General features: G+C 39.5%; 1 protein-coding gene across 19 annotated transcripts in view; it reads right to left on the bottom strand.

Moving 5' to 3' along the window:
* Positions 1-19982, bottom strand: part of DST (dystonin) — a 497966-nt gene that overhangs the window by 182007 nt on the left and 295977 nt on the right. For all 19 annotated transcript variants that reach the window (XM_027126879.1, XM_027126873.1, XM_027126884.1 and 16 more), the window contains 3 exons: positions 8454-8566; positions 8252-8358; positions 964-1083 (listed from right to left, as the gene is read on the bottom strand). In XM_027126879.1, coding sequence (XP_026982680.1) covers positions 964-1083; positions 8252-8358; positions 8454-8566 — 340 coding nt within the window. The remainder of the gene's footprint in view (positions 1-963; positions 1084-8251; positions 8359-8453; positions 8567-19982) is intronic.

The raw sequence follows: 19982 nt of genomic DNA, 5'->3' as shown, positions 1-19982 counted from the left end.
CCAGCCACAGAGGGAGACATCACACAAACAGCTTCAGAGAGAACTTAAACAGCATCACATCGACACACGCCAAGGAACTTTGCGCCAAGGACAAGTTCCCCGTGGCAACATGAATAAAAGCTATTCCACAGATGTTCCGTATAGACGCATGGACACAATTACTAACGTTAACAGGGCCCACCCTGGGTTAGGACCGTTTTTTGCAATGCTAGTCTGATCCAGAAAACAAAGTCTGCAATTCAAGGAATTAGACTTTGTTGTTCATATTCGCATTACCCATTTCTTGAAATAAAGTACACTACTTTGCTATGACAAATCCCAATGTACAAAATGAGACAACTTATCTTCAATACGTTTCTATATCTGTACTATCTTTTAATATTTCTATAATGTCTCTGCTCAAAGAGATGGACCCAGGTTCTTAGGTAGTAGTAAATGTTCTACTAAACCAGGAACTCATTTACTCTGGGAGTCAGATATGTATTTTCGAACTCATGGTGAAAGACGGTATGTACCTCTTGCCGTACCACAGGAGCCTCTGAGGCTGTTTTTTAACAGGATGTGACCACAGGCACAGGCCCTGCCACGGTCGCATTGCACAAGCTCCCGCCCCCCCTCGTGCCCCAGCCATCTGCTGTCTCCAGGCATCTCCCAGGCACCAAAAAGAATCTGGCAACGTCACTTCCAGAAACCTTCCCAAATTAAACCTTAAAACTCTCAACAATTCAAACCAAAGGGACTACAAATTTCTTTAAGATGTTGTCACTATTATCTTTTAATTATTAATGTTGACTTCCATTTTCTCTGTACAATAGGAGACGAATAAATAAATAATTTGCCTGATGATTAGTACCTTGCCAAGGGCAATTTTTCTTCAATTTCTGAAATGACAGAACCATTTCAGCATTATTTAAAAGTTTAATAATAAACTCAATCCTACTTAACTTCTATAGGGACACAGACCTTGAGTTCTACAGGATTATTAGGAAATGTTCTCTCGGACATAGTGGTCACATGGTGTCTGATCCACTGGACGAGGTAGTTGACCATATTCTGGTATTCAATCCATTTGACTTCAACATCCTACAACGAGAAGATGGCAGAGAAGGTCTATATCTGCAGATTGTAACATTCACATCTAACACAATCTGGCCAGAGGTCATTCTGTGGATTTGCAGGGCTTTAAGCCTGACGGAGAGGACCAGCTCCATGTTTTCTTCCTTTCCACCCGGTCCCAATCCTTTCCACTTAAACAGCCTTAAAAACACACGATCAACATCTGACCACTAAGACTAGCCTAAGGAGTGCCAGCTCTGATCCAGGGATCTAGGCTGCCTGAAGCACTGTGTTACAAAGGCTTCAGAGGCTGCATTGAAATGTAGCAGAAAAAAAAGAACACTGTGATCAATTTGGGGTGTTTTCCAGGTACTCAAGAAAGGCACTCAAAAGGCTTATAGCCTGCATAAGCCAGGTTAGTTGCCCTCTCTGCCAACCTTTCTAAGTCCACCTTATATCTGAAAGTCAAAGAGCTACGCGATACATAGGAAACCAGACAGGAGTGAAAACTAGAGGAAATGTACATGTGGGATGATTCAAGTACTGTTAGGCAAACTTTTTTTAAAATGGAGGAGACTGGAAAATTGTAAACTGCCTTACTCAATTAAGTATTTGATGACTGCTTATGATGTTCAAAGCATTGTGCTAAGCATTGTAATAAAAATATAATACTTCAAGACATGATCTCTTTTATCAAAGAGTTTCTGTCTAGATGAGGACTCAGAGAGTCATAATATAAACAGTTACGCAAAACGAAAAGCAGCATTTAAGAAGTGTTGAAATAACGGAAACGGGTATGTACATGTGAGGCGCTGAGGTAAGAATCAGGTGAGCATAAATGTGCCTCAAAATGATCACTGAAGGTTTCCTGGGAGAGGGAATCCCTGAGCAGTTGTACAATGACCAGTAATTGTTGGTGGCTGGCAGAAGGAGCAGAGAAAAGATGGGGGATGGGGGTCAAGGGAGTCAGGACTCTGAAACAGAAATGCCCCGGACACCACAAACAGTTCACGTGGGGAATGATGTGGGTAAGCAGAACTGATAAAAGGCAGAATTGTGGACGTCAGAACATCTAGACTGGGTTGAACCTTGCAAGCCACATGGAGCCACGGAAGTTTTTCTAGCTCACGTGGCGACAATGTGCAGAGTTCATGGGAAGAGAAACACAATGGAGAAAGTAAGCCAAAAGAAAGCTCTCATCCTCATTCTAGTGAAGGGATAAGAGTGAGGAACTGGGTACAGGCAGTGAGAAGACCAAGCAAGGAACGGCCACAATAACATTTTGGAGCAACACTCAACCCTGAGTCACTGGCAGACACTGGAGCAGAGGGGGAGCATGGGACCAAGTCACCTGGGGACCAGCCTTTGTGAGAAAGAACATGAGGAGAGAATGGAAACAAGCCTCAAGCAATAGCACACAGAGGCGAAATAAGAGACCCAAAAGGGGAGCTCCCAAACCTTCAAAGTGAGACAGAATAAAGGAGAAATCTGCAGGAGGAGTGGAGAAGTCAGGGTGAGGGGGGTCCCCCCAAATGCACGTCATGTACAGGGTGTCCTGTCCTCCAGAAATGCACAGCACTTGTCAGCAGGACCAGCACAAAACGCACCGTTGAAATGAACTGCACAGACTTTGGGAAGCAGTGGACTAAATAAAGAGCCCAAAGCTACTCGTCAGAGACTGTGTCCTGCTACGAAGAAGCTCCGTTAATTTGGCAAAATCAAATCGCCCTCCTTCGGGCCTCACCTTTAAATGAGAAACCAACTCAGAGCTACCTTACCTCCTGGGATCACGTAAGTTAAAAAACTTGAAAGTGATTTCAAAAGTGAGATATTCTCTGCATACCTTCTCTGCAGAGAAGGATACCAAGTAGGGCAGCTGTAAAACAGCAGTAAGTTTAAAAAGAAAATCTCTAAATTAAGTGACCTATTAACTCAAATCCTTTAAAAAATATTTGATAATTAAAAACTGTAAACTCATACAACTTGACAGCAAAAAAAATAATCCAATCGAAAAAAGGGAAGAAGACCTAAACAGACATTTCTCCAAAGAAGAAATACAAATGGCCAACAGGCACATGAAAATATGCTCAACCACGCTAATTATTACAGAAATGCAAATCAAACCTACAACGAGGTACCACTTCACACTGGTCAGAATGGCCATCATTAAAAAGTCTACAAATAACAAATGCTGGAGGGGGTATGGAGAAAAGGGAACCCTCCTACACTGTTGGTGGGAATGTAAATTGGTGCAGCCACTATGGAGAACAGTATGGGGGTTCCTCAGAGAACTAAAAATAGAATTACCATAAGATCCAGCAATCGAGCCTCATCTACCAGAGGGCAGACAGCAGAAGCAAGAAGAACTACAATCCTGCTGCCAGTGGAAAGAAAACCACATTCACAGAAAGACAGACAAAATGAAAAGGCAGAGGACTATGTACCAGATGAAGGAACAAGATAAAACCCCAGAAAAACAACTAAATGAAGTGGAGATAGGCAAACTTCCAGAAAAAGAATTCTGAATAATGATAGTGAAGATGATCCAGGACCTCAGAAAAAGAATGGAGGCACAGATCGAGAAGACGCAAGAAATGTTTAACAAAGACCTAGAAGAATTAAAGAACAAACACCTAGAAGAATTAAAAAACAAACAAACAGACATGAACAATACAATAACTGAAATGAAAAATACACTAGAAGGAATCAATAGCAAATAACTGAGGCAGAAGAACGGATAAGTGACCTGGAAGACAGAATGGTGGGATTCACTGCCACGGAACAGAATAAAGAAAAGAGAATGAAAAGAAATGAAGACAGCCTAAGGGACCTCTGGGACAGCATGAAACGCACCAACATTAGCATTATAGGGATCCCAGAAGGAGAAGAGAGAGAGAAAGGACCAGAGAAAATATTTGAAGAGATTATAGTTGAAAATGTCCCTAACATGGGAAATGAAATGGCCATCCAAGTCAAGGAAGCACAGAGAGTCCCAGGCAGGTTAAACCCAAGGAGAAACATGCCGAGATATGCAGTAATCAAACTGACAAAAATTAAAGACAAAGAAAAATTACTAAAAGCAACAAGGGAAAAATAACAACATACAAGGGAACTCCCATAAGGTTACAGCTGATTTCTCAGCAGAAACTCTACAAGCCAGAAGGGAGTGGCATGATATATTTAAAGTGATGAAAGGGAAGAACCTACAACCAAGATTACTCTACTCACAAGGATCTCATTCAGATTCAATGGAGAAATCAAAAGCTTTACAGACAAGCAAAAGTTAAGAGAATTCAGCACCACCAAACCAGCCCTACAACAAATGTGAAAGGAACTTCTCTAAGTGGGAAACACAAGAGTAGAAAAGGACCTACAAAAACAAACCCGAAACAATTAAGAAAGTGGTAATAGGAACATACATATCGATAATTACCTTAAATGTAAATGGATTAAATGCTTCAACCAAAAGACACAGACTCGCTGAATGGATACCAAAACAAAATCCAAATATATGCTGTCTACAAGAGACCCACTTCAGACCTAGGGACACATACAGACTGAAAGTGAGGGGATGGAAAAAGATATTCCATGCAAATGGAAATCAAAAGACAGCTGGAGTAGTAATACTCATATCAGATAAAAGAAACTTTAAACAAAGAATGTTAAAAGAGATAAGGAAGGACACTACATAATGATTAAGGGATCAATCCATGAAGGAAATATAACAATTACAAATATATATGCACCCCCAACATAGGAGAATCTCAATACATAAGGCAAATGCTAACAGCTATAAAAGAGGAAATCAATAGTAACACAGTAGTGGGGGACTTTAACACGTCACTTACACCAATGGACAGATCATCCAGACAGAAAATTAATAAGGAAACACAAGCTTTAAATGACACAATACACCAGATAGATTTAATTGATATTTATAATTCATTCCATCCAAAAACAGCAGATTACGTCTTCTTCTTAAGCGCACACGGAACACTCTCCAGGACAGATCATATCTTGCGTCACAAATCAAGCCTCGGTAAATTTAAGAAAATTGAAATCATAGCAAGCATCTTTTCCAACCACAACACTATGAGATTAGAAATAAATTACAGGGAAAATAACACAAAAAACACAAACACATGGAGGCTAAACAATACGTTACTAAATAACCAAGAGATCACTGAAGAAATCAAAGAGGAAATCAAAAGATACCTAGAGACAAATGACAAAGAAAACATGACGATCCAAAACCTATAGGATGCAGCAAAAGCAGTTCTAAGAGGGAAGTTTATAGCAATACAATCCTACCTCAAGAAACAAGAAAAATCTCAAATAAACAATCTAACCTTACACCTAAAGGAACTAGAGAAAGAAGAACAAACAAAAGCTATAGTGGAAGGAAAGAAATCATAAAGATCAGAGCAGAAATAAATGAAATAGAAACAAAACAAAAACAATAGCAAAGATCAATAAAACGAAAAGCTGGTTCTCTGAGAAGATAAAACTGATAAACCTTTAGGCAGACTCAAGACGGAGAGGACTCAAATCAATAAAATTAGAAATGAAAAAGGAGAAGTTACAACTGACACCGCAGAAGTACAAAGCATCATAAGAGACTACTACAAGCAACTCTGTGCCAATAAAATGGACAACCTGGAAGAAATGGACAAATTCTTAGAAAGGTGTAAACTTCCAAGACTGAACCAAGAAGAAACAGAAAATATGAACAGACCAATCACAAGTAATGAAATTGAATCTGTGATTAAAAATCTTCCAACAAACAAAAAGTCCAGGATCAGATGGCTTCACAGGTGAATTCTATCAAACATTTAGAGAAGAGGTAACACCCATCCTTCTCAAACTCTTCCAAAAAATTGCAGAGGAAGGAACACTGCCAAACTCATTCCTTGAGGCCACTGTCCCCCTGATACCAAAAGCAGACAAAAATACTACAAAAAAAGAAAATTACAGACCAATATCACTGATGAATATAGATGCAAAAATCCTCAACAAAATACTAGCCAACAGAATCCAACAACACATTAAAAGGATCATACACCATGATCAAGTGGGATTTATCCAGGGGATGCAAGGGTTCTTCAATATATGCAAATCAATCAATGTGATACAGCATATTAACAAATTGAAGAATAAAAACCGTATGATCATCTCAGTAGATGCAGACAAAGCTTTTGACAAAATTCAACACCTATTTATGATAAAAACTCTCCATAAAGTGGGCACAGAGGGAACCTACCTCAACATAATAAAGGCCATATATGACAAACCCACAGCAAACATCATTCTCAATGGTGAAAACCTGAAAGCATTTCCTCTAAGATCAGGAACAAGACGAGGATGTCCACTCTCATCACTATTATTCAACATAGTTTTGGAAGTTCTAGCCACACAATCAGAGAAGAAAAATAAAAGGAATCCAAATTGGAAAAAAAGAAGTAAAACTGTCACTGTTTGCAGATGACATGACATTATACATAGATAATCCTAAAGATGCCACCAGAAAACTACTAGAGCTAATCAATGCATTTGGTGAAGTGGCAGGATACAAAATTAATGCACAGAAATCTCTTGCATTCCTATACACTAACAACGAAAGATCAGAAAGAGAAATTAAGGAAACAATCCCATTCACCACTGCAACAAAAAGAATAAAATACCTAGGAATAAACCTACTTAAGGAGGTAAAAGACCTGTACTCAGAAAATTATAAGACACTGGTGAAAGAAATCAAAGATGACACAAATAGTTGAAGAGATATATCATGTTCTTGGATTGGAAGAATCAATATTGTGAAAATGACCATACTACCCAAAGCAACCTACAGATTCAATGCAATCCCTATCAAATTACCAATGGCATTTTTTACAGAACTAGAACAAAAAAATCTTAAAATTTGTATGGAGACACAAAAGACCCTGAATAGCCAAAGCAATCTTGAGGGAAAAAAAGGGAGCTGGCGGAATCAGGCTCCCTGACTTCAGACTATACTACAAAGCTACAGTAATCAAGACAATATGGTATTGGCTCAAAAACAGAAATATACATCAATGGAACAGGATAGAAAACCCAGAGATAAACCCACACACCTATGGTCACCTAATCTATGACAAAGGAGGCAAGGACATACAATGGAGAAAAGGCAGTCTCTTTAATAAGTGGTGCTGCGAAAACTGGACAACTACATGTAAAAGACTGAAATTAGAACACTCCCTAATACCATACACAAAAATAAACTTAAAGTGGATTAAAGACCTAAATGTAAGACTGAACACTATAAAACTCTCAGAAGAAAACACAGGAAGAATGCTCTTTGACATAAATCACAGCAAGACCTTTTTTGACGCATTTCCTAGAGTAATGGAAATGAAAACAAACAAAAAAAAAAACCAAACAAACAAATGGGACCTAATGAAACTTAAAAGCTTTTGCACAGCAAAGGAAACTACATATATATATATATATATATATATATATATAAACCAGGAATCCCATGCCTGGGCGTATAGCCAGACAAAACTCTAATTCAAAAAGATACATGCACCCCAATGTTCATAGCAGCACTATTTACAATAGCCAAGACATGGAAACAATCTAAATGTCCATTGACAGATGAATGGATAAAGAAGATGTGACACGTATACATACAATGGAATATTACTCAGCTGTAAGAAAGAATGAAATAATGCCATTTGCAGCAATGTGGATGGACCTAGAGATTGTCATACTGAGTGAAGTAAGTCAGAAAGAGAAAGACAAATACCATATGATATCACTTATATGTGCTATCTAAAATATGACACAAATGAACTTATCTATGAAACAGAAACAGAATCACAGACATAGAGAGCAGACTTGTGGTTGCCAAAGGAGGGGGGTTTGGGAAGGCGTGGAGTGGGAGGTTGAAGTCAGCAGAACTATATTCAATATCCTATGATAAACCATAATGGAAAGTAACATTAAAGAAAAGAATGTGTGTGTGTGTGTGTGTGTGTGTGTGTGTGTGTGTGTGTATAACTGAATCACTTTGTTGTACAGCAGAAATTAACACAACATTGTAAATCGACTATATTTCAATTTTAAAAAGTCATATTTAAAAAACTGTAAAAAGCACTGTCAGAGAATTCAGTCAGTTCTGAGTCAGCAGCTTCAGAATGGAAAAATCAATACTCACGTTTGCACCAATGCCTTCACCACCTTCAGGGACTTTGGGAAATGCGTCATAGAGAGATGATACATAAGTTATTACTGATTTTTCATCAGGTGAGGAGACATCAACATCTAAAAGCAGCAACATGAATTATTTCAAAATGCTGATCAATTACTTTGTATCAGACTTTCCAGCCCGTGGACATCTGGTCAAAATAATCACTCACCTTCAGGATCCAGAAGTCTTATAACACCGATTTTTTCTGCTACATAGAAAGCGTGCTCTAAATTTGCAAGGTTGCTTTGAACAGCAACAGTATTCATGTCTATCAGGTCCGGCCTAGGAAAAAAGGCACCATATTAATGGTGTTTTTCACTTGCCAATTCAACATGAAATTTACATGTGTACCTATTGACATAACAACTCCTGCAAATATTATTACGAAGCCTGTGTTGAAATACAGAGTTTTTCATCCAGTCTTTACCAGTCTGTGAACTAAAAACGCCCCCTGCCATATCAGTAAACGAAGGATGTTGCAGCCTTGAAGCCATCACATTACAGCCACCCCGACCTTGAGTCCTAAGGCAACTCAGGAAGGAAACAGGATGCCCGCCATCAAACCATTAGACATTGCAGTCACCCCTGATGATGCACCCTGAGAAGAGTCAGAATGAGAAAAGCAGGATACTGGCCCCAGACTACTGAGGTGCATATCAAAGGAATGATTTCGGTAAGCCCAGACTCTTGCATCTTCCCATAGAAAAGCGCTAAATTCCTTAACTTGAGATGTCTGCTTTTCTTTAATTAACAGTAATCATTGATATTCCAACTCCCTGGTCTTTGTTGCTCCCCACTTGCTGGCTCCCCACTTGCCTCTTCAGAGCAGTCCCTCAGAGCTATCTGAGATGCTGCGTCCCGGGATTAAGTCCTCAGTTTTGTCCACCAAATAAAACACAACTCTCAACTTTTAGGTTGTACATTTTTCAGTCGACACTCGCTTCTCTCAGAAACTTTTGTGTGCCAAAAGCAAATGTAGGAAAATATAACAATTTTAATGTATAAACTTTCAGCAAAGTCTACAAATTCCTCATGATCAGAATATATTGGGTTGGCCAAAAAGTTCCTTCACGTTTTAAGTAAAAGTAAAAGACACATTTTTTCATTTTCAGCAAGGACTTTATTGAACAACGTATTCACCGTTTTGTTCCACTACCTTCTGCCATTTTTCAGGCAACTTCATAATTCCATCTTCCCAAAACTTTTTATCTTTTTGAGCAAAGAACTGTTCCAGGTGCCTTTTACAGTCTTCCAGGGAAATGACATTTTTTCCATTTAAGAGAATTTTGTAAAGACTGAAATAAATGGAAATCCGAAGATGCAATATCTGGGGAATATGGTGGATGAATCAGAACTTCCCAGCCAAGCTGTAACAATTTTTGCCAGGTCACCAAAGAAACATTCAGTCCTGTGTTATCCTAATGGAAGATTATGCATTTTCTGTTGACTAATTCTGGACACTTTTTGTCGAGTGCTGCTTTCAGTTGGTCTAATTGGGAGCAGCACTTGTTGGAATTAATCGTTTGGTTTGTCCGGAAGGAGCTCATAATAAAGGACTCCCTTCCAATCCCACCATATACACAACATCACCTTCTTTGCATGAAGACCAGCCTTTGGTGGGGTTGGTGGTGGTTCATTTCTCTTCCGTTCCATATCATTGTACAGTATCCACTTTTCATCACCCATCACAATTTGTTTTAAAAACGGAACATTTTCATTTTGTTTAAGTACAGAATCGCATGCGGAAATACAGTCAAGAAAGTTTTTGTCACTTAACTTATGTGGAACCCAAACATCCAAGCTATTAACATAACCAAGCTGGTGCAAATAATTTTCAATGCTTGATTTGGATATTTTGAGTATGTTGGCTATCTACCGCGTGGTATAAGGTTGATTGTTCTCAATTAATGTCTCGATTTGATCACTATCAACTTCAACTGGTCTACCCGACCGTGGAGCACTGTCCAGTGAGAAATCTCCAGCATGAAACTTCACAAACCACTTTTGACACATTCGATCAGTCACAGCACCTTCTCCATACACTACACAAATCTTTTGTTGCGTTTCAGTTGCGTTTTTACCTTTCTTGAAATAATAAAGCATAATATGCCAAAAATGTTGCTTTTTTTCTTCCATCTTCAATATTAAAATGGCTACACAAAAATTCACCAATTTTGACAAGTTTCTTTTTTTTAAATGCACGCTGATATGATAGCTGTTACAATACAAGCTAACAAAATTGCTTCGAATGAAGTTAAAGACAACTAAGCGCTATTAGAGGCATCTTAATGCAAAAAAGCAACAAACCTTTTGGCCTACTCAATATATGAATATGTGTCGCATTCAATCTGTTTAAACCCCACTACCTCAAAAGCATCCATCTAATCCAACTTCTTCTCATCCTGGGAGCAGAGATCAAGCCCCACCTCCTCTGTGGTGCCTTCACTCATCTTTCCAGCCCTCATTTCTTTCCCTTCTGTTCCCTGAACTCTTTATAGTCTTGGGCCTGTGTCAGTTAATTTGGCACCTGGAATAATCACATACTTCTTTGTCCTCTAAATTCACTGTTCAATGTGCAGGCACATCTTGTTTCTCCTGACTGGTCAACTCTAAGACTGCAAGAACCATGTGGTTTTAATGAACCTCTGTATTTTATCCTTCTGCTGAGATAAAGAGTGGCGTATACATTGTAGACACTTAATAAATATCTACCAATAAATTGGTAAGTAGGTTGGTTAGTAAATTGAACCATAAATGAAAGACTAAAATAAGCATTAGCTTATATCTTCACGAGCACACATTACACACATACACACCCCAGATTTCACCTCTTTCTAATTTGTGAGACTTCCATGATGCTCTAAACCACAGGGATAATTGAGGCTGGCTCTATCTACACATAAGACAAGAAAAGACTTCCTGAATACTCCTTGAATACAAAGTGACAAAACACAGTAGCTGGAAACTTAACTCAAGGCTAGAAGCCAGTCAAGAAACTTTCCTCTCAAAACCAAAGCATTAAAAAAATGCAGAAACAAATGTGAAAACAGTAAAGTCTTCAAAAAGAGTGGCACCCACCTCTAAAATCTCTAAGAACCTGTTTCTCAACATCTAAGGAAAGGCTCTCTTTCCAACCTCCAAGGGCAATCTGCTTTTCTCAAAATAACCCTTTGAGGGTCTGCAGAAAGAGTGGGAGGGCTCAGAGGTAGTATGGGAGGATGAAACACAATTATTCTGAATACTATGAGAAGACTGTTTACATGAGGAAAATATATCATTTATCTTAGGGAGGGAAACAGAAATCTGTACTCTTATTTTTATCTGATGAGAAAGCAGACCTCCAAAGAAATCTACTCACAGTTTTATAGCCCTTTGAAGTGTTCATAACCTTGATTTTTTTTTTTTTTTTTTTTTTTTTTTTTTTTGTGGCGTTGGGTCTTCATTGCTGCACGTGGGCTTTCTCTAGTTGTGGCGAGCTGGGGCTACTCTTCATTGTGGTGCGTGGGCTTCTCACTGCAGTGATTTCTCTTGTTGCGGAGCATGGGCTCTAGGCACACAGGCTTCAGTAGTTGTGGTGCATGGGCTCAGCAGTTGCGGCTCGCGGGCTCTGGAGCACAGGCTCAGTAATTGTGGCACATGGGCTTAGTTGCTCCGCGGCATGTGGGATCTTTCAGAACCAGGGATCGAACCTGTGTCCCCTGCATTGGCAGGCAGATTCTTAACCACCACACCACCAGGGAAGTCGAGAAGTGTTCATAACCTTCAAATGTAACTGCCTACCTACCTATTTCCCAGGAATTATTTGGAAATTCTTTAATTCTTTTCACATTACCACCAATATGATCACTGAAAAGGGAACCCACATTGATTACACGAACTATGAATCTACTGACAACAACATAGGTAAATGACATACCTAAAAATAACATTTTTTATTCACACAGAAGTATTTTGAAGAATCTTCCAACTTCAAGATTACTAAACAGGTGTGGATGATAGTCTAGACAAAAACAAACCTCTGAAGTTCAAAAAATTGTTTTGCGTCCACAAAGTTCTGACATTTTAAAGAAATAAAAAACCAACGTTTCTGAGTTTGCCAAATCTCCCGACAAGAAAGGGCACGTTACCATGCAAAGCCTGCCATTAGCAAAGAAAGTAAACACTGAGTAATCCCCGAGAATGAATAAAGTCATTGAAGAATTTAGTTCTCCACTGAGAGAACAAAACATAAAACCTCCTTCAGAATGACATAGTTGTTTCAGCACAAAAGCAGCTGTGTAATGCATCAATCTGGGGTAAGTCACCTCTTTTTTCATGATATTTAACCCTTTAATGGCACAAAAGCTGCAATGGTTTTCCTCCACTGAAAGACTGCAGTAGACAAATCTTAATGAAGGAAAATGCTTTTTTAAAACTACTGCAAAAAAGTAGCAGCCTCCAAGTTGTCATAATTCTACCCTCCCCTGGGGTCCCGTTTCAGTCTCCCATCCTGCTTTTCCTCAGTTGTCTGGAGCTTCCAGAAGTCACATGTGCTGTGACCTACCTTTCTTTCTCCTTCATCACCTCACTGGGATCATATAACCCTTAAAAACTTCAACTATTTTCCACCTACAGAAGATTTTTATTTTCATTCTAAAGGTTCCATTTCACTGTAACATCTCCCTTTTGGGGCACTTTCACAGGAAATTTTATTCCCATCTGAGGTTTGACTAAGCAAAGGCTGTGAGCAGTGAAGTTCCTGTATTAGTTTAGATAGTTGAGTGTTAACTAGTGTAATTTCCCTGTTCACTGAAGACCACTGAAAATCGTATAATGTAATCCTCTGCCACTAAAATAATATATACTAGTCTTTTTATGGAAAAAAAGCCATTGTGACTCTTACTTGTATTATTATTCTATGATACCGTAATCTTTTCTCAATGACTCGATCATCATGGATAGCAGTTTTTAAAACATATTTATATCCCATCTTTTTCCCATTAAATGAGTAAAAACAACTTATAAAGAAATAAAAACAAGAGATGGTCACATACATTTTAAATTAGAAATATAAAACCAAGATAAGGCCATAAGATGAAGTTGAAAGAAAGGCCAAAAATTGCAAACCACTTCTACGCATGCTTAGTGTCTTTGATTTATTCCCAAAAATACAGGACAAAAAGGTATCAAATGAAACAGTAACTGTCATAATGCAAAATAATTTTGGATAAAAGTAATGCTTATCTTGCATACAACACCCATTTTAAAAGTGCATTCTCCCTGGACAAAATAAGATATATATACACCCACAAGCATATATACATATATATGTATGGTATTTATGTATATAGAGGCATTTGGAGAGAGAGAGAGATGTGTGTGTGTGTGTGTGTGTGTGTGTGTGTGTGTATAAAATATAAAGATATCATCACCCACATTGATAGCCAAACTAATGGAACATTAAAATTCTATAAGAGATTTTTTGGTATAGACACCCCAAGTAACTTTGCAGTCCTCAAACACTTTACTAACATATTAGCTCACATAAGTATTAGATATGATTCTGAGAGAAAATCTGACTTAGTGTCACAAATGGCTGAAGATTAGGCTTCCATATTTTATCACGTCCAACACCAATGAGCCCAACTACAAGGAGCATGAAGCAAAGTCAAAATACCCGGAAAGAAAGTCCTTAGAAATTGCCATCGGAACATACCAGAGAGGGCACTGATAAAAGTTAGCTAAGAAAAGAATACAGTAGTGCAGACACAAGATTACCAAATCCTGAACCAAAAATGTGACAACTGCTGAAAGGACATATATAAGAAATATCAATAGTCAAAGTCCAAATCAGGATTTGTTTCCAAAGTATGGAAAAAAAGATTTAAATTCATAGAGTTTGTTACAACTTAAATATCCATTGACAGATGAATGCATAAAGAAGATGTGATATATATATATATATATATATACACACACACACACACACACACACAATGTAATATTACTCAGCCATAAAAAAATGAAATAATGCCATTTGCAGCAACATGGATGCAACTAGAGATTATCACACTAAGTGAAGTAAGTCAGAAATAGACAAATACCGTATGATATCACTTACATGTGGAATCTAAAATAGGACACAAATGTACCTATCTACAAAACAGAAACAGACTCATAGACACAGAGAACAGACTGGCGGTTGCCAAGGGGGTGGGGGGTGGGAGAGTGTAGGAGTGGGAGCTTGCCATTAGCAGAGGCAATAGAGCAGAAATTAACACAACATTGTAAATCAACTACACTTCACTTTAAAAAAAAGGAAGGGGGCTTCCCTGGTGGCGCAGTGGTTGAGAATCCGCCTGCCGATGCAGGGGACACGGGTTGGTGCCCCGGTCTGGGAAGATCCCACATGCCGCGGAGCGGCTGGGCCCATGAGCCATGGCTACTGAGCCTGCGCGTCCGGAGCCTGTGCTCCGCAACGGGAGAGGCCACAACAGTGAGAGGCTCGTGTGCCGCAAAAAAAAAAAAAAGGAAAAAGAAAAAAAACATGCACCCCTATGTTCATAGCAGCACTATTTACAGTAGCCAAGATATGGAAACAACCTAAATGTCCATGACAGATGAATGGATAAAGATATGGTACATATAAAAAGAAATTTCATAGAGTTTGTTGGGTTGTATTGGCTCTCAGTTGGCACTCAGCAGTCATTTATGGAGTGAGTATAGACTTAAGTCTTGGCTACCCAGGATCTGAACCCTCAACCTCTGTTTGAGAAATTTCCCTTTTACAAACATGAGGGAGAGAAGCAGAGTCCATTAATACAAAACAAAAACATCAGGTTTTTCTTATCTCTCCTTTGCTCAGGAAATGTCCACTGCACACTTCACCCCAACGAGATGACATGACCTGGTCAACTCAAATTCTCCTGCAAGACTTGGTTCCACCACCGTCTCCTCCAGGAAATGCTCTTCTCTGTTTCCAGTGCTCTGTGCTACCTTTATTTCTGTAGTTACCACAGTTTGTTACAACTATGCATTTGTCCATCTCTCACAGTGGACTGTAGGCTTCCTGAAGGCAGAACCCATGTTTTATCCACATCTCTATCCTCAATATCCAGCCTAATGCCCAGCACATGAATACTTGAAGAATGAATGGATAATAAAGGAACAGATGAGCTTTGGGGACTGAAAAGTACCACTAATTCAAATTTCTGGAGATAGTCTCCATTTTAGGTTTGATCCTTTTCTTTTCACTAATTTCTACAGACAAAGCCACTATCTAAGGCTTCCAATCAGGATTTGAAATCCTCATCAAAATCCATAGGGAATAGGATCCAATATCACAGCTCCTCCATCACCCAAACAAATACACATGGTTTTGAGGTTTCCCAAGGGCTTTTCTCTACTGAAAACAATCTGGAAAATAGGCGTGGGGTGAAAACAACATGCAAGGGATCAATTATAACATTTTCAAAAGCACTAATTACTGCTCCTGGGCTCTGAATCCTCCCTTCTCATGTTCTCATGTGCACTCAGCTTCAGCTTTTGGCCATGTTCCCAGCTGGGATGTCTTATAAAATAATAACAGTCACAAAACAACAACAGGGATTCATATGTATTGATACCTACTATGTGGCAGGCAGTGCACTACAGGCTTTAAAGGCACTGTTTCACTTTATCTTCTTGACAACCCTGAGCAGCAGGGTGTGTTATTGTCCTGAATTTACAGACGGAAAAACTGAAGCTTAAGGACATTACATAACTTGGACAAGGGCAGAATCTGACAAGGAGCAGTCAGTATTTGAACACAGCTCTGTCTCCATGCAAAGCCCGAGCCAAAATGCTGCACTCTGCTGGCATTATACACTGAGAACTCATCAAACAGTCGTGTCCAGTATGAAGCTGAAAAATCAGGATAAAGAAAATACAGATGAATTCACGCTTCTGCTACTGGGGAAAATGATAATGATGGTAATTCCCAGAAAGAAACACCACAAAGTGTATGTGCGCACACTGGCATATCAGAAAAATAAACTGTAAGCATTAAGATGTAGTTCCAGCTTGTTAACAAAACAAGTATTCATCGAATATACGAACGCTTCCTGTACTTGGAATGGTTTGATCCAGACTGCGGAAGGCCTGGTCATCTCTATTTTAACAAGGTTCTCCCCTTCCTCCAGGTGAATCTTATCAGGGAAGTTGGGAACTAAACCATCTTAGAATTCCCCTAGTCTCTAATCTTTCCTTTCAAAATTATTAACATTTTGTACTGGAAAAAAAATTCTCAATAATATCAGATATAACAAGACAAACAGGACAATCACAAACATGCCTTATACCCTCAACCAGGAGACAGCAAACCTTTTCATTCTTTTCCAGTGTTGATTTTTACTGTTTAAATCTAGAGGCAAAGAACACACTTAGGCCTGGAGTGGTGGAGGGGGGTGTTTCATGCTGGTCTAACTCTGGAAGACACTATAAAATGATGACTTCGGGAAAAGATACCATTTGGTAACATATTTTTTAACTTTTAATTTTTATTTTTTTATTGAAGTATAGTTGATTTGCAATGTTGTGTTAATTTCTGCTGTGCAGCAAAGTAACTCAGTTATACATATATATTCTTTTATATATATATATATATTTCCATTTCCATTACAGAATATAATAGGATATTGAATACAGTTCCCTGTGCTATACAGTAGGACCTTTTTGTTTATCCATCCTATATATAAAAGCTTACATCTGCTAACCCCAACCTCTCACCCCATCCCTCCCCCAACCCCCTTCGCCTTGGCAACCACCAGTCTGTTCTCTATGTCCATGATTCATAACAGATTGTTTTAAAAATAAAATCAAAACCACTGAAATAAACCTTGTGGTTTGAGATATCTGATCATCTGAAAGGACACTGAGCCATAATTTCCTTTCTTAGCTGGAAAAAAAATAGAAAGTAGAATGGTGGTTTCCAGGGTCTAGGGGGAGGGGGAGGGGGAGTTCCTATTTAATGAGCACAGAGTTTCAGTTTTGCAAGATGAAAACAGTTCTGGAGATGGATGGTGGTGATGGTTGTACAATATTGTGAATGTATTTAATACCAGTGAACTGTATACTTAAAAATAGTTAAGATGGCCAATTTTACTTTTACGTTACGTACCATGGTCCCTCAGTATCCACGGTGGATCAGTTCCAGGACCCACAAGGACACCCAAGTCCACGGATGCTCAAGTCCTTTACAAGCCCCCTTGTATAGGCAGTTCGGCATAAGTGGATACAACCAGCCCCAGATCGTGTAGTATTTCTGATCCCTGGTTGGTTGAATCTGCAGATCCCATTACCTATGGATACTGAGGGTTGACTATATATTTTACCACAGTTTTTTAAAGTTTCCAAAAATTATTAAAGACAAATTTTTACATATTTGAGAGAAAAAGTCTATACTGAGGTGGAAAAAGTCAAAGGGCTGTGATTTAGTCCTAACTTGCTTTGACTTTGAACACACATCCAGACACCTGTGTCACACTTCCCGTCTACAAAAAATGGGTATGGGGTGGAGGGAGGGCATTGGGGGCTGCTGCACCATATGGTTTGAAAAACCCCACTGATTTGCCCAAAGTCTCAAGAGAAGATCCATATGAAAGTACTTGGGGAACTAAGTATACAGAGCAATGTACAGCAGTTATTAAGAAGTTATCTATGGGCACACAAACAATGTAACACAATGTAATCAGAGAAGCAGAATGTGGTGCTTTGGTATGCTAATTATAAATAATCCTTCCCAGGCAACAAACTAGGTGTTCATCCATTCACTCAATATTTAATAAGCATCTACTATGTGCCTGGCAGTAAGGCATTAAGAATACAGGACTCTGATTTCATTTCTCTCATAATTAGCAATTTTGAACATGTCTTCATGTGCCTACTGGCCATCTGTATGTCTTCTTTGGAGAAATATCTATTTAGGTCTTCTGCACATTTTTCGACGCAAACTAGTATATACAGGATGGATAAACAACAAGGTCCTATTGTATAGCACAGGGAACTATATTCAATATCCTGTGATAAACCAAAATGGAAAAGAATATATATATATGTATAACTGAATCACTTTGCTGTACAGCAGAAATTAACAAAACATTATAAATAACCATACTTCAACAAAATTAAAAAAAAATTTTAAAGAATATTGGACTCTGTGTATGGAGAGCTCAGAGCTCTGAAGGGAGCTGGGGGGAAACCAGGAGAAAACCTGGTGGAAGAGTACCAGGCAGGAGGCAAAAGCACACACGTGCACTGTGTTAGCGGGAGCGTGCGTACAAGGGGACCAGTGCTCTGGCCACAAGCCAGCAAGCAGCAGGGGGACACAGGGAGAGACGAGGCTGGATGAATGGCAGGATCCAAAATAATGCAGAATCTCATGAACTTCTTAAGGGATTTTGAACGTTTTCCCAAGAACGATGGAAAACTATTAAAATGCATTAAGGAGGATTAAGAGATTAAGCTTTCAGCTCTGACGTCAGACAGAGAAGAAATGTAAAAGGGTGAAAGTACTCCCAGAGAATCCAGGGAGAGGTCAGGGTGACTTGCAAAAGAACGTGGCAGCAGTGGGGAGAAGTGGACAGGCTGGGAGACAGAAGGTCAAATGCATAGAGCCAGGGGTGTAGGTACGGACGAGAGTCAACACCGAAGAGAAAGGCAGACAGGCAACCTTGAAGAATTCCCATGTCCACCAGCCTGTGAGACAGTCCGAGTGTGGAAAGGGTCCTGAGCAGGAATGGTCCAGGAAACGGAGGAAAACCAGGGCAGGGTGGGGCCAGAAAAGAAAAAGAGCATTTCATGAAGAAAAGATACCTGCAGTCAGTAGGGTCAAATACTGACAAATAAGATGAGGCCTGGAAAATGTGTCCTGGATACCCACATTTATCCTGAAATCACTCATGACCCTAGAAGAAGTGGTTTTGGTGGATTTGGGGGCCAGAAGCCAGATTCAAGTGGGTTGAAGAATAAGTATGGGTGAAGAAATGAAAACAGAGGGTGCGGACAATTCTTTTGAGAAGTCTTCCCCTTTAAGGAAAGAAATGGTCTATGGCAGTAGATGGAAAAAAGCATGGGGTTGAGAGAGGTTTTTTTTAATTGTTTTATTAATGAAGAGGCTTCAGTGGGCTTAAAATCCAGTGAGAAAGATCTGTTCAGAGAGAAAAGTTTACTAGAAGGAGAAAGAAGGTTTCTGAGGCAACAGTTGGGATGGGGTCCAGAGCAGGGGAGGAGGGGACAGCCCTGGACAGGTGGAGGGAGGACGCCCATCAAACCAGGGAAAAGATGGCGAGATGGATGTAGAGGAAGGTAGGTTTGTACCTTTGGGAGCCAAAAGAAAGACTTTCTACCTTCTGGCCTCAAAATCCTCTGAAAGCAGGAGTGAGGAAGGACAGAGGGTGTGAGGGAGAGAAGGGGTGAATTAACATGTATAGAAGAGATGGCTGGGCAGAACCATGAGATTGGGAATACACCCTGAAGTTGGACTTTCTCCACTGTGCTTCATTTGCTGGGTACAGGCACAGAGCAAGCAGAGAGCTGGGCTCAGACAGGTCAGGCTTTGCTGGGAAACTGGTGTGTACTCAGCAGTACGGAAGGAGCTGAAAGGGATGCAGGGAGGGAGGGGGGAAGGGGGAAGGGGGAGGGAAGGAAGGAAGGAAGGAAGGAAGGGGAGGGGGGAAGGGGG

This window comes from Aethalodelphis obliquidens, unplaced genomic scaffold (assembly GCF_003676395.1).
Source record: "Aethalodelphis obliquidens isolate GAN/ISIS:26980383/991018 unplaced genomic scaffold, ASM367639v1 scaffold31, whole genome shotgun sequence".
Lineage (NCBI taxonomy): Eukaryota > Metazoa > Chordata > Mammalia > Artiodactyla > Delphinidae > Aethalodelphis > Aethalodelphis obliquidens.
This window is presented reverse-complemented; position numbering and strand designations above follow the sequence as displayed.